General features: G+C 38.6%; 1 protein-coding gene across 3 annotated transcripts in view; it reads left to right on the forward strand.

Moving 5' to 3' along the window:
- The first annotated feature begins 1,112 nt into the window (after positions 1-1,112).
- The window catches only part of GPD1L (glycerol-3-phosphate dehydrogenase 1 like), a 33,604-nt gene continuing 18,590 nt past the window's right edge, over positions 1,113-16,126 (forward strand). Inside the window, exons 1-4 of one of the 3 annotated variants that reach the window (XR_005594695.1) lie at positions 1,113-1,440; positions 8,815-8,992; positions 10,936-11,076; positions 14,975-15,113. Coding sequence is in view for 2 of the 3 variants with exons in the window: in XM_039526385.1 (XP_039382319.1) it covers positions 1,388-1,440; positions 8,815-8,992; positions 10,936-11,076; positions 14,975-15,113 (511 nt within the window). In the remaining variant the exon portion in view is untranslated. The remainder of the gene's footprint in view (positions 1,441-8,814; positions 8,993-10,935; positions 11,077-14,974; positions 15,114-16,126) is intronic. The other 2 variants (XM_039526385.1, XM_039526384.1) reach the window with 2 other exon arrangements.

Consider the following 16,126-nt stretch of genomic DNA (forward strand, 5'->3'; position numbering starts at 1 on the left):
ACAGGAAATCCCAGCCCTTCTGCTTTCAGAGCTACAGAAGTTAAGTGGGTACCAGGTATTCTATGTTTCTTTCAGATGAGACCTAAAAATTATCTGCTGTGTTTGAACATAAAAGATCCTATAGCACTTTCTGTAAGAGCAGGGGCCTCCTCAGGCGGCCTTGGCCAATTTATGTTTTTTCTCCACTGTTGTGTTGAATGTTTGTTGATAAACATTCGCCACCCCTTGCTCCAGAGATGGCTGCATTGTATTTATAGGCCCCAGTACTGCATCTGGATCTGTATGGGATGGCCCTTGCACCATATGTTGTAGTGAATCTGTGGATTCTTTGAGATGAAAGACATTATATGAAGGTAAATTAAGAACATCAGAACTGCTAAACTGGATCAGACCAATGGTCAATTCAGCCCAGTATCCTGTCTCCGACAGTGGCCAGTGTCAGAGCTGTAGGTGGAGTGTTCAGAAGTGGGCAGCTGGAGTGATGCACCCTTGTCTTCCCCTCCAAGCTTCTGGCAGTCAGAGGTTTGCATCCCTGGGGTTGAAAGCATGAGGCTACATTCCTGACCATCTTGGCAAATAACCATCAATGGACTTATCATCCATGAACTCATCTAATGCTTTTTTGAACCCAGTTATTTGTGCACTTTGTGAAAAAGTACTTCCTCTTATTTGTATTTAACCCTCTACCAACTAATTTAATTGGGTGACCCTGGTTTTTTGTATTCTGGGAAAAGGTAAATAACATTTCTGTATTCACTTTGTCCACACCATTCACGATTTTACAGACCTCTATCACATCCCCCTTAGTAGTCTCTTATCTTAGTAGCCAACTATATTAATACTTTGAAAACAGGGCAAAACACCTGTTTTAACATAACAACCAAAGGAGCCTTGATCTTGGGGCAGCTTCTCTCCACTGGGGCAACTTTTCACCCTGGTTGAAAAAGGGAGCCCCCCATCCAGCTCTCCTTGGCCAACAGATGGCCAGAGACCTTGATTGCTTACCTGGTGTTTGGGGTGGGGAACTGAGGGAGGAGCCTCTTGACCCCCCAGCTCCAAGAACGAACATGCCCCCTGCTGTGGAAAAGGATGCACATGAGACCATCCTGGATCTTGCCCGGCTTGCAAGCAGAGCGCGCTTTAGGAAGCCGGAGCAGATGCTAACCCCGGAGGGCAAGAGTCAGCTTTGCACCCGCACCGGGGCCCGGACTACAGCTCCCAGCAAGCCGCGGGAGCGGCAGCCTGTGAGCGCCTAAGGGCGGGCGGACGGGCGGCGTGCGCCGGGCTTTCTCTCCGGTGCACGGCCGGGAGGTGCTCGCCGCCGTTTGCCCTGCCGAGACCCGGTGCTGAGCGGCGAGGCGGGGCGGCTGGGGGTGCAGCGCCCGCCATGGCTCTGGTCTCGGCGCCGCTCAGGGTCTGCATCGTGGGCTCGGGGAACTGGTGAGTGCGGCTGCCCGCAGAGCAGCGCGGGAGGAGCCGCCGCCCCTCGCCTCCTCCCCGGCGGTGCCTCTCGTGGGGGCAGAGAAACCCGGGCCAACGCGTGGAGAGGGCGTCGGCCGGAGCCGCCCTGCGCGCTGCCAGGGGCGGGGGAAGCATCCCTGCCCGCTGGGGCTGGGTTGTACGGCTGGGTGTACAGCCTCCCCCCGTGTGGGAACCCTCCCGCCTCAGGAAACCCTGTGGCAAGGCCACCGGGCCTGATTCTCCCCTGCTTGCACGCAGTGAAGCGTTGGTCCCGGGCTAGAGTGGGTTTGGAGTGGTTCCGGTCTGAAAGTGGGGGCACTGTCTGCAGCAAGGTGCAGGCCAGGCGAGAATCAGACCCCTTGTCTCTTACTTGTCTGTAAGGCGCTTGCTGTGCTGTAGAAGTAATAAACACTAGGTAGTTCGGTGAGAGAGACGCCACAACCGTTTGTCCACAACTCTGTCCCCTTCCAGCCCTGACAGAACTTTAGGGGATCAGAACCACCCAGAGGGGTTCATTTTTGCAAAATCTGGCCAAAGTTGTTCTGCTCATTTACGCCTACTTTGTGTATTGCTTCTGGGAATTTTTTCAAATCACGTTGTCAATTTGTGGAAAATCCGGGATGCGATGTTTGTTTTTGTAGAGTCCGTTTGTTTTACGATATGTGTGTTTAAATTTAATTAGGATGCGTTTTACGTCTGTTAACTTTCAAGAGGAAGAATGCGGCAGTGTTGTTCTAACCATACAGGAAGAGCAAACTTTGGCTACACTGGGCCTGATTCCCCTACTCCATTGCTCTAGTTCTGCATCAGATGCTCCACTGAAAGTCAAGGGTGTAACAAATTAGAGAATCAGGCACACTGCTTTGTCCCCCTGTGTAGATTAAACTTTTCTATACAGAAGTTATAACAGGATATTTTTAACCTGGCATCTGTTGTGTGCCCACTTCTGTCAGCTCTGATATCAGCTGGCAAAGACGTTAAAGATTCTGCACATTTTCAGGTGATTGTGTTGCCTGAAAGATTTTAACTTGGAAGAACTCAGCCCCCGAAATGATGAAATATAAATTTATTTTATATGGTGTCGTTCATACAAATTGTTTGCCAATGCATTTATCTTTCAGATGAATTACAGGACATTGGGCAATATACTGTATCAGTAATCTCTTAATATCAAGAAGGGGAGTTGAGGTCAGATGGACTTCAATTTCCTACATGTTGTGGAGCATAAAAGGCTTAATAAAATGTGGCTTTATTGCCAAATCTGCCACTTGCTTGTCACTTTGGACAAGCGACTAATGTCCCAATTTTGTTTCCATTAAAGGTAATGGGAGTTTTGCCATTAATTTCAATAGGAGTCGTACCATGCCCTTGACCTTTCTGTGCCTCAGTTTCCCACTTTGTCTTTTCCCATTTTACTTCCCATCTGTGTAAAGAACATAGAACCTCAGTTGAAAAATGTGAAGTACAGAGTATTATTATTTATTAATTATATAAATGTATCTTCACAGTTTGTCACTTTAATGAATTTTAAAAACAGGATGCTGCCAGGGATGACTTATGAATAGCATCGGTTAAACATTTTTTTTTAAATTATGTCTAACTTTAGAGAACTCCAGTGTTTCTCCATGAATAGTAACATTCAGCTAGATAGAAAGGGACCGGACACTACAATTTGTGAAACAAAATCAGAACATTAGAGTCCCTGGTCAAAGTAACCTTAACAATCCCACTGTTAAAATGCTGCTGCTGTTCACTTTATGTAACTGCCTTTTAATGTGGCTATTGTTTTGCAAAGTTCTGGAAGTTGCACAGTGCAAGGTCACATGGAGTTTTGTTTTTGTTTTTTGAGGGAGGGATGGTTAACCAACTCGGATCATAACCTGATGCTTGCCTTATACTAACTTGTAAAATGAACTTTGTTCTATAAAATGCTGCATAACTTTTGCTTTTGTTTATTTATTTCCTTTCAATTTGTCAGTCTCATACATGAAGCAAATAGGAATCGTAGCTAATTAAGTTAACTGGTTACATATGGTGTATACTGAAACTAGCATGCATCAAAGTGTGAGAAACTTCATTGAGATTATATACAAGCTACAACTGTGTGGGTGTAGCTTTAATTATTTTTTGTTGTGATTACTAATTGGATCAGCTCAGTATACAAGAATTGCCTGTGTGTATGCTGACAGATATTTGGAGGGCAAAATAATCATATCTGCTAAATTGTGAGAAGAAGAGATTGTGCTTTCGGTGGCAGTAACTGTCATTATCTTTTGGGCCAAATTTATTGAGATAACAGTTTGCCACACGTCTCCTAAAGGGAAAATAATTGTCTATGAAGGGGTGAAAGAAAGAAAAATGAATGAAAAAGATTTTAATCTAGGAAATATTTTGATAAGCAACTATTTTCTAGCCCCTTATTAAATCACAAGTATTTCTATAATCCAGACTATTCTTCTGCACCCACCCCTCCCCACCCCAGAATCAAGAAGTGAGAGATCTTGACTAAGGCCCTGATTCAGGAAAGCATCTCAGTTCAGTGCAGCACTTAATCACATGCTTAAAATTAAGTATATGCATAAGTGCTGTCATGAATTGGGGCCTATTACTCTGATTCTGCAAATGCTTATGAGCAATGAACAATGGAAATACTCAGATATATAAATTTTGTTGAATCAGAGCAAAATCTTAGTCAGGATCTTTCACACCTTGGATCTTGTGTTGTTTTTATATACATTTTTAAAACATCTAGATTAAAGGAATACTAGTGCTACAAGAAGCAGCTTGTTTATGTATGTGAGTACTCTGTTGAACTCAAGACTATTTGCAGGAATGGAGCTTAATTCATTTGATTGTGCAAACTTGACATGCATGATGACACAAAATACAACATTCAAGAATTTTAGTAACTTTGCATAGGAGAAAGAAGTGCTCCAAAAAATCTCATACTGCGGCACCTCTCATGGATTTCTGCCATGTGTCAAATTACCTGTAACATAGGGCTCTTTAGATGCACTCCGTAATGATTAACAAACTGAACCATCTGTATCCTACCTCACCTACTTCTTTCTGACAGTTTCCACACTTTTCTTCTACTACACTATCACTCAAACGAAGTTAACACTGTGTCGCCTGGTGAGTTACCTTGATAGTTCCCAATGGCCCTCTTTGGGTATGTCTACACAGCACTGCAATTAAAAACCCATAGCTGGCCTGTGCCAACTGACTTGGTTTAATGGGGCTCGGACTCGGGGGCTGTTTAACTGCAGTATAGATGTTCTCGCTTGAGCTGCAGCCTGAACTCTGGGACCCTCCCACTGAAAAGAATCCTAGAGCCCTGCATTAAACAGGTCTTTATTCCTGGCCAGAACTTTGCACTTGCACCAAGGAGGAATATTGCCCTTTGAAATTGAGTTACCTTATTTAATGATCTGAGTGCTGTTAGCTTTCACTTGGAAAGTGTTCCTGTTGTGATTGAGAAGAATGTACTGGGTTTTCCTGTGCGATTGAACTACTGTAGGCGCAAAATATTACAGCCTGACCCATGATGCCAGAAGTATTGTACTAGAAACAAATCAGTAAGCATACCAATTCTTTTGCTTGGTAATGTCATGAATGCAGTCAACCCAAGGTGAGGAATGCACTTCAGATTCCATTTTATCGGTTGTAGGAAGAGAGAGTGTGCTGATTTGTGTGTTGGTTAAAACAGGGGTGGGGAGTTGCTATCTCACTCTATTTATGGCATTTAGATTCCTGGTGTCATTCTTGTGACTTTGCCCAACTTACTTCTAGTTTAGTTCTTGTAACATTACAATGAAATAGGAAGCAGAGAAGCCACATTATAGGTCCTCCTGAACACAGGAAATCAATGACCATCTTATTCTTATTACAGCAAAGAAGGAAAAGAGAAAGTTCAGACCATCTAACTGTTAAACAATAATGGAATTTGTGGTGTGAGCAGTACATGCTGCACGTATGCAAAGTAGGGCTGTCGATTAATCACAGTTAATTTTTTTAGTTAATCGCATAAGTTAATTATGATTAAAAAAATTAATTGTGATTAATCACACTTTTAATCACACTGTTAAACAATAGAATACCAATAGAAATTTATTAAATATATTTGGATGATTTTCTACATTTTAAAATATATTGATTTCAATTACAACACAGAATACAAAGTGTACAGTGCTCACTTTATATTACTTCTTGTTCAGCCAGTTGCTCAGAAAAACAAGTTTGTTTACATTTACGGGAGATAATGCTGCCTGCTTATTATTTACAATGTCATCTGAAAGTGAGAACATGTATTTGCATGTCACTTTTGTAGCTGGCATTGCAAGGTATTTACGTGCCAGATATGCTAAGCATTTGTATATCCCTTCATGCTTCGGCCACCATTCCAGAGGACATGCTTCCATGCTGATGATGCGCATTGAAAAAATGTGCTAACTAAATTTGTGACTGAACACCTTGGGGGAGAATTGCATGTCTCCTGCTCTGTTTTATCTGCATTCTGCTGTATATTTCATGTTATAGTAGTCTTGGATGATGACTCCGCACATGTTGTTCAACTTAAGAACACTTTCACTGCAGATTTGACAAAACACAAAAAAGGTATCAATGTGAGATTCCTAAAGATAGCTACAGCACTTGACCCAAGGTTTAAGAATCTGAAGTGCCTTCCAAAATCTGAGAGGTATGAGGTGTGGAGTATGCTTTCAGAAGAGTTAAAAGAGCAACACTCGGATGTGGAAACTTCAGAATCCGGACCACCAAAAAAGAAAATCAACCTTCTGCTGGTGGCATCTGACAGATCATGAAAATGAACGTGCGTTGGTCCACACTGCTTTGGATCGTTATCAAGCAGAACCCATCATCGGCATGGACACATGTCCTGTGGAATGGTGGTTGAAGCATGAAGGGACATATGAATCTTTAGTGCATCTGGCACGTAAATATCTTGTAATATCTGCTACAACAGTGCCATGTGAATGCCTGTTCTTACTTTCAGGTGACATTCTAAACACGAAGCAGGCAGCATTATCTCCTGCAAATGTAAACAAATTTGTTTGAGCGATTGCCTGAACAAGAAGTAAGACTGAGTGGATGTGTAGGCTCTAAAGTTTTACATTTTTATTTTTGAGTGCAGTTATTTTTTGTACATAATTCTACATTTGTAAGTTAAACTTTCATGATAAAGATATTGCACTACAGTACTTGTATTAGGTGAATTAAAAATACTATTTTTTTGTTTTACAGTGCAGATATTTGTAATCAAATAATATAAAGTGAGCACTGTACACTTTGTATTCTGTGTTGTAATAGAAATCAATATATTTGAAAATGTAGAAAATATCTAAAAATATTTAAATAAATGGTATTCTATTATTGTTTAACTGTATGATTAATCATGCGATTAATCATGTTTAATTTTTTTAATCACTTGACAGCCCTAATGCAAAGACTTTAGGCTAGTCAGTGTGTGGTACAGTACAATAAAAAACAAAACAAAAACCATGTGCACATTTAGGCTGAGCTAGAATTAACACTGTATTTCTCTATCAACTGTGTTTGCAAAATACTTAGTGGAGATTAAGACCGAAGAGAGAAACTTTACAGTCTTTATTTAAATATAGTACTAAAAAAAGTCATGTTTTTATAGCCCCTTCCATCCAAGAATCTCAAAATTACACACAACACACCTTGTGATATATTAAATATTATTATTTCCATTGCAGAGACAGGAAAACTGAAACAGATTGGTAAGGTAAATTGCCTATAGTAAAACAAGATAGTTGGTGACAGAACTAGGCAAAGAACCTTGAACTCTAATCTACCACTCCTATGTTCTGGCCATTACATCAAAGTCCCTCTCTGTTTTAATTCCTAAGTCTTAAAAGCTAATTTTCATTCCCTTTTCTTACTCCATAAGCAAAGTAAATTAGTTCAGGACAATAGCTTGCCTTATGCTTTCCAGGATGTAGCAGGAGGCATTGCAGCATTTATAATCAAGATGTTAGTTTTGGTAACATTGTCACCTTCCTGGCTCAGGAAATTTTGTGGAACATGAAATACTGCTGTAAAAAGAAATACTCTATTAAAAAACACTTTCTTGTAGTCTTTTAAAGAAATAACACTTTTATGATTTAATTCAACAAGAATTGTTATATGTAGTCAAAACCTTTTCATGGCATGTTAGAAATATTTCTTATGCTTACTAAGTGATCACAAGGACTGTAATAGCCAAATCCCTACTGCTGCATTAAAAGCTCTTATAGAATGAATCTAATTCACTACAAATACTCTGTAATAAGCTTTGGCTGTTAGGGGATCATGCTAGGGGCTTATATATGGCTAAATTTATAAAGTTAAAACAGTATCTTGCCTCTTAATATGCAGTCTTTTAAAGCACACACCTTTTTTCCTGCTCCCACACCCGTGAAGTTATTTCTGATGTCCTCCCCCTTAGGCTATGGGGCAGGTGAGGGCAAATGGGAGACTGGAGGATATTAATAATGATAGTAATAAGTAACATAAAAACCCCACACATGCACACACAAATCGTGAACCCAAGGCCATTGGGAGTGGGAGAATCTACTCTTCTCCCTCATAAATAGTTCTTGTACCTGACTGATATTGCTTGTAACTTTCCCTGCATAATGGAATTCTTGGGCAGTTTCACTGTTGTCCGGAGATCTGAGCAAAATTGACTCCAGAATCTTGTTAATTTTATTCTGCTGGTGTTCTGAGGGAAAAGGATTTGAGCAGCAATGCAAGTGTTTGTCTGCAAACTCGGGAAGATGGCACTGCATCAGATCACATTTGGAAGACGGTCAAGCTGTAGTTGATGTTCTGCAGAAATTGATGGATGTGTCCCCTGCCAAAGGAAATCTTCTTGCCACTGGCAAGAGGATTTTACAAAACTTGCTGACCCATCATTTCTTTTTTAAATTTTAATTTTTCAGTTATTTAGAAGTTGTATGTAGCTTCTTACCACTGCATTGAAAAATATAATCCTTTTGAATTTGTGCATATGAAGTTACTGAACTCCCCCTGGATGTCTTATGAGCAGAAGAATCAATTAGAGGGGTATGAGTAAATGTTTCAGTCTGCTGAGCTCTTTTCTAACTGTATTTGTTTAAGCAAAAGCAAAATATATGAATGATTGGTTGATTCCCCTCCCCATTTTATTAGTTCAAATTTTTTAAATAGTAATTGGACCAATTGCCTGGGCATTTTGGGGGTGGGTAGGATGGTGCGTGTGTGTGTGTGTCTATTAAGTGAACTATTTTTCCGGAACAAAGTTACTATAATTTTGGAATATCTTCTTTTCTGTTTTCTTTCCTACAGGGGCTCTGCTGTTGCCAAAATAATAGGCAATAATGTAAAAAATATGCAAAAGTTTGCTTCCACAGTGAAAATGTGGGTCTTTGAGGAAAATATTGATGGGAGAAAACTGACAGATATCATAAATAATGAACATGAAAATGTAAAATATCTCCCTGGATACAAACTGCCAGAAAATGTGGTAAGACTTGGAAGCTAAACTTGGTGTGTGCGTGTGTGCGTGTGTGCGTGCGTGCGTGTGTGTGTGTGTGTGTATAAGAATTGTTTATAATCAAAAGTGAGATAGGAGTTTCTCATTCACTGTTTTGCTTTTGGTCAAACTCTAACTATTTTGTTAATGATGTGGGCACAATCAAGGGTTCCGAACAGCTGAGCTCTCTAAGGTAGTTGATAACTAACATAATCTTGTAATAGATCTTCCCCTTCAATGACTTTATGGTACTATATACTATATTGTGTATATATGCAAACACGTGAAAATAATAATGCCTTTGCCCTTAACTACCATAAAGATTTGGTCTCTATTTTGGAAAGGAACTGACTGGCAAGTTCGGAAGAAAGGTGGGGTTTCAGACCCTTTGGAAGTTCACTACTGAAAGCTGCATTGAATTATATATAGGCTGTTCACTTTTGTAGTCATTTATGCCAGTGTAAAGTGCTGCCAAACCTGAATGGTGGCATTTTTCATGCAGTTCGCACTGGTGTAAATGACAACATATTGTGATGGGCAATCATGAATCTGGCCCAGAAAGACCTAGAAGTAGGAGGAGAGAGCAGCAACTGGCAATTTAACAGGATGATCTATGGGTTAAAAACTGCCTGTAGCTAGATTATGGTTCTGTTGGGGCCATTGAAACCTAAATGCTGCACCAGTCTCCTAATGTGAAGTAAATCATAGACTCGTAGAACTGGAAGAGACCTCGAGAGGTCATCTAGTCCAGTCCCCTGCACTCATGGCAGGACTAAGTATTATCTAGACCATCCCTGACAGATGTTTGTCTAACCTGCTCTTAAAAATCTCCAATGATGGAGATTCCACAATCTCCCTAGGCAATTTATTATTTCCCTTTTGTCATAGACTAGGGAAACTTTGGTGTTACCCAGGTTGTTCATGTTCATTACGTCCATCAATAGTGATTGCAGAGGCCACTGTACAGCCCCAGAACTCATTTTTGGTGCCTCTGTTATTTCAAGCGTGGTTAAACATGAGAACTACGTTAAAGTCCTCATCACTTGTTGGAAAAGGGTGAAGTCTGGCAGGTGGCTTGGAAGCTGGTCACCTTCTTAAAAAGAAAAACAAAACCTTTTAAGAATCAAAAATAGAATATCAGGAAACAGGTAAGAGAGCCTGATGAAGGTTGGTTTGTTTGTTTGTTTGTTTTAAACAGGACATGTCTGTATTACAAGCACTGCAGTGGCACATCTGTGGTGCTGCGGCATTGTAATGTAGGCACTTGCTATAGCGAGAGGAAAGGGTTTTTTCCATCGCTGTAGTAAATATACCTCCTCGAGAGATGGTCGCTAGGTCTACAGTGTACTTAGGTTGGCTTAACTATGTCTCTTAGGAGTGTGAATTTTTCAGAGCCCCGAGCAATGTAGCTAGGTCAACCTAAGTTTTTTAGGTGTAGACCAGGCCTCAGTTTTCTGGGTGCAGTAGTGTATTAGGAATGTAAACTGTTTTGCCAAACCAGCAGCTAGGGAAGAGACATTCAAAAACGGCCTCTAATTTTGCGTTTCAATCAATTAGGTTGTGAATATTAGTTAGATGTCTGAACTCTGATTTGTAGGTGCGAACATCATTTGCTCCTGCAAATTTGGTAGTTAGCTATCTAAATTCTGTCATTTGCAGGTACAGTTGATTGTGTCCACAATATTAGAAGGTGAGGAAATGCCCCTTTCAAAATTTGGCCCAATATGTTTTGGGTTGGGTTGGCTTGAAAGCACTTGATGCTTTTGCATTTGTAGGAATATAATGTGCATGGGTTTTTTTTCTCTTATTGATATAACATGATAGAAATTATCATTCTCAGAAAGCTCTTCTAGATTATTTTTAGAGAACTTTTGAATAGAATTAATTTTTTTAAGATTTTGTTTCAACCCCCTTTTTCTCCAATAATTGTGCAGGTTGCCATTCCAAATCTTAACGAAGCTGTGCAAGATGCAGACTTGTTGGTCTTTGTCATTCCTCACCAGTTTATTCATAAGATCTGTGATGAGATCACAGGACAAGTACCAAAGAAAGCTGTTGGGATAACGCTCATCAAGGTATAATAAATGCTATATATTAACATTGTCAATATATAATGGAATCTTCTGAAACCATTCAACTGAGAGTTTGAGATGAAAAATCTTTTCCTGTCCCAGCCAAATTGTTGTTTTTTCTTAATTGTTACGTAGGACTTCTTTGGATGTACAATCAGAATTTGAGTCCTACTCACTAGTGAATTGTAATGCAGTGTTTTTTATTTTATTCTGTCATTTTCAGTAAGAGGAAGGTGAGACTGCTTACAAGACTAACTTTAAAAAAATGTTTTGCACCACCAGGCTTTTCAGCGTATTACTTTCTGATTCTAGACACATCATTAGATGGAGAGCAGAGCACAAATATAATAGTCTGGTTGTTAATTCACATCCCAAACACTGATCTAATCATTTTAAAAATTGACGAGAGAATCTCATGTGACTGAGTGCACAGTGCACTTGTTCACATCAAAGATTTTCCTGCAACAAGAGAAACTGTTCAGAGCCATCCAAAAAGATAAAACAGTCCCAGTATGGGAACTTGTTGGGAACAGCATTTTAAAGGGGCTTTCATAGAGCTGGAGGCAAGGGAGTTTCTATTTTAAATGACATTTTGTTTCTGAGTATTAAGCTATGGTAGATCTGGTTATTCCGACAAGCTTCTAGAAGATATTACTTTGTTCCTGCCCTTCATTTGGTTGAGGGTGGGGGTGCTCTATTTTCTCGGCACAAGTTCCCTGTCTGTTCTCATTCCTGGCACAGGTTCACCCTCCAGATTTTCCATTTTTATTTTTTAAATAAATTTAGCTCTCTTTAGTTTAGCTGAAACCATTGAATCTTTTTTTTTGTCAGTGCTGCCCTATCAAAGGGATTTTGTCTCGAAAGCTTGAATTTTATTAAAAGGTAACACTGCTCTATTTCGGGCGTTGTACTTTACAGATACATTTTTGATTATACATTAATTGAATTGAAGGATGAAAGAGACAAGGCACATGATTCTGGCATTGTGTTGAAAGCAATAAATATATAGCGATGAAAACTTCCATGTCAGCCATCTGGCTATCTGAGATGAAAATAACACCAAGAATCCCAAGACTTCAGATTTCTTTCCTTCACTTCTCACTGACTTGATTCTCTGTTCTTCTTATCCTTATATTTCTTATCTTAAAATTTATGTTGATACTCTTTATGTGTGATTGAAGAAAGAATAAAAGTCAGTGTCTTTACTGTGGCTTAACTCTGTGTGTCATAGATCATGATCAGAAACTGGTAGAATCCTTTTTAAAATAATCAGAGTTAATTTGATTATTTTTTGATTATATTTATTAAAAGAATAATAAATTAATGTTAAAAAAAAATTAAATAAAAATTAAATTATTAAATTAGTAAATTAAAAAATTATTTTTTTTTTTTTTTTTATTAGTATATTTTTAGTTTTTTTTTAAAATTTTTTAATTTTTTTTCAACTTTTATTTACAACAAAATGTTTATTTTAATCTTCCCATTGTTAAGCTGCTTCTATGGTCCAGTAGGTGCTCTCTCTTGAAGTGCATACAAATTTTTTTTTTTTTTTTACTGTTATGCTGTGCTACCTATTTTCACTTTCTTTTTTACAACAAAACAAAAATTTTGCAAACTGCCAAGAGACTGATGATCTGATCCACAAAGATTTCTGACAAAATCAATCATTTCCCCATTGATAAGATTTGGAGGATTTTTTATTTCTAAGCATGTGCATGTGTGTGCATGCATACACACACTTTCTTTTTATATCAGCATTTTATGTTGCAAATGCATATACACAGGTAACAAATGCTGTAGTTAGTGTAGTTAGTATTAATGTAGGCTGTGTAAAACTGCAACAAATGCTAGTCTCTCTGGGTTCTGTCTCTCAGTAATAAAATATGCTCTGCTCGCTGTCTACAAAACTCAGGTGTATATGTGCAACAGACCTGCATAAATAAAAAAAATGTGATGAAATCTTTGGTGATAAATGTGAATGATGATGAATGAATAATGAATGCACTGTAAATCATGTTGCCTTAAATTGATTATGACAGGGTAAATGACTAAACTCATTAAATTGATTGTGATGGAATTTTCTCTTTGCTTTTCATTTTGTTTTTTTTCTTTTGCAGTACAAGAAGAGTTTTTGAGCAAATTTGTAAAAGAGCCTTTGTTCTGTTCTAATTTATTTTTGTTGTTCTCATCATCATTGTCTTGTCTCTCTCTTTATTGCATCTAGATCTATTGCCCTGGCCTATGTTGGGAGCCATTACATTGGCTCTACACCACATGACATGGGGGAACACTCACACCTGGAACCTCCTTCTTTTTCCTTCAACTTTGTCCCTGTTTTTAAGATCAACTCTCCTTCTCTTTTACTTCTCAGAAGTGGACTTCAGCAGAAGTCCATGGCAGGCCTGGATTTAGTACCCAGTCATGTGTGATCTCAATGCAGGTTATTCATTCAAGTGCACAAATTCATATCTAGATAGTTGTTCCAAATGCCTTTTAAAGAGACTGGCAGCTGTTGGTTAATTGCCTGTTCGGGGACCTAATAAATAGACTGTCAAGACATCTTTGGAGCTGTTAAAAACAGACACAACAAAAGCATGCATACAAGATCACATTACTGTACAATATCACTGTAAAGATGATAACTGAAAGGATGAGAAAGTAAACTGTGAACATGAAAGTAATAGTGAGTTTTACAATGTGTTGGTTTACATTTTGTGTCTTGCAGTGTCTCTTAGTTGTGTTGTGTCTAAAAAAATTTAAATTTTTTTTCCCAAAAAAAAAAAACCAAACACTGCCAGTCTGATCTTCTGTGGCTTGTTCTGTGGCTTTTTTAAAGTTAAATTATTTTTTTTACTTTTTAAAAAAAAAAAAAAAAAAAAAAAAATAAAGTTCTAGTTGCAAGTCTGTGTCATGTGTGAGAGAAGAAATTTAAAAATAATAAAAAACAAAGAAAAAAAAAAATATTTATAAATTAATTTTTGGGGAAGGTTGTGGATGTTTTTTTTTTTGACAGAAACAACAGAGAAAAAAAGGCACGTTTGGGCACATGGGAGAATCCATGGGAGAAGAAGCTTTGGAGGCTGGAGGGCTCTTCAAAAAAGGCAAAAAAAGCAGTCAGTTCTGGATTCTATTCTTCCTCTCACACTGGCACTGATACTTCTAAGGCACTCTCTCTCTCCCCCCCAGTCTTCTCTCTGGAGAACAGGGATAATGATATTTCAGTAAAGCACTTTGAAATCGATAGATGAAAAATGCTACGTAAGAGCAAAAGTATTATTAGTCAGCTTCTTCCATATCTACAAACGGGCTTTTCACTTTGTAGTAGTGTTCAAGATGACTAGAACTCTGACTAGCAAGCCGTTGCTGTCATTAAACACACGGCAATTTCTCTGAGATATTTCAGTTTGAGTGTTTTCCCCACAAAATATTACATAAAAAAAATATTTAAAATCCAATCCTGTGAGTTTCTGGGCCTCGTTGTTTTCTACTGAGGTCAATGGGCCTGCTCCTCAACAGGTGGAAATCAGTGTCGCTCCGTTGACTTCAGTAGGGGGACATTCATTGACATCATCTGTGGATCTGTTCCCAGGGGAGATGAACTTGCAGCACCTTACAGGATTGGGCCCTTTATTTAGCACAGAATAAACCCTGTTGTCATCATCTAGATGTTGGTAGTTAATTCCTAATTTTTAAGTGCGATTTTGTATCATAAAAGGTCTCAGTAGAGGCAAGGCTATGTAGCCAGATGTGTCTGTGTGGCTTATCTCAGTGGTAGCAAGTCCACTATCTTCTGTCACTAACTGGATAAACTTTATTGTAGCTTCCCCCTAGGAAGGATAATTGTGACGCAGTCTATTCTGTCTAATGCCTGCTCAGTAATTCACTTTAATGTTGGCTGCAGGGAATAGATGAAGGCCCAGAGGGACTCAAACTGATTTCTGACATTATTCGAGAGAAAATGGGAATAGACATCAGTGTGCTGATGGGAGCTAACATTGCCAACGAGGTAGCAGCAGAGAAGTTCTGTGAAACCACAATAGGTAACATTCTGTGTAATTAAAATGTTTAAAATATCGATGTCTATGCTCAAAACTCCACATTGAATAATTTGAACATCACCATTGCCAGCTTTAATCAATCATTATCAGGAGCTGCTAAGTCTTTCATATTTAATTTCTGAACTTCCTATAATGTTTGCACTTCGAAATGTAGCAGTAAGACATTGGGAGGAGAGATTATGAAATCTCATTAGGATAGTGTCTTCAGAGCCGACCCTTATTTCTTTTACAATGAAATAATTACCAACCCACAACATAACAATTATACTGTTTAATACTGATAAAGTAGCCATGCCACTGCTGTGCAGAACATTTTGCTACATAGGTTGCTACATAGTCTAATATCAAGTGATTAGATGTTGTTTAGTACAGGTGTTGCACCTTGTGAAACTCTTTCCATATTTATAACTTTTTAAGGATGCTACTGTATCCTTTGTAGGTTTTCATCGTAACTAATTCTTCCAAACTGCGGGTGTTGGCCTTGATTCTGCAATTGGAACTACTAGCACAGATTTCTCTGCACCCATCTAAGGCTGGAGAGATTTTACAAAGTCTAATGTGCATTCAAATATATACAGCTGTGTGCAATCTAAGGGAGTTAATGTTGTTAGACCATTAATTTTTTTTTTACTTTTGTGTAGTTAGCTTTGTGAGCTTAGTGTCACGTTAACATCTCTTGCATATAATTATTTTAGACGTTTGATTTAATTTAAAGTGTTGACAGACCTTTCTTTTTTAGGACAACATTAGCTTGCTGTGTTAATAAGGTATCTGTGACTTGTTTTACCAGTAGGTATGAACATGTGCTTAAAGTACTTCATAGAATTGAAGCTGCTGAGAAGATAACTTGGACAGATTTTTTTAAACCAATTTTAATTATTTAAATAATAAGAAAACAAGGGAAATGAATTTAAACAAAAAGGAGGTGGTGGTGAAGTTGTATGATTGTTCTTCTGTTTATTCTGAGCTCTTAGACTACTGGTAAATGTCTCCAT

The sequence above is a fragment of the Mauremys reevesii genome, linkage group 2, assembly GCF_016161935.1.
Source record: "Mauremys reevesii isolate NIE-2019 linkage group 2, ASM1616193v1, whole genome shotgun sequence".
Classification (NCBI taxonomy): Eukaryota; Metazoa; Chordata; order Testudines; family Geoemydidae; genus Mauremys; species Mauremys reevesii.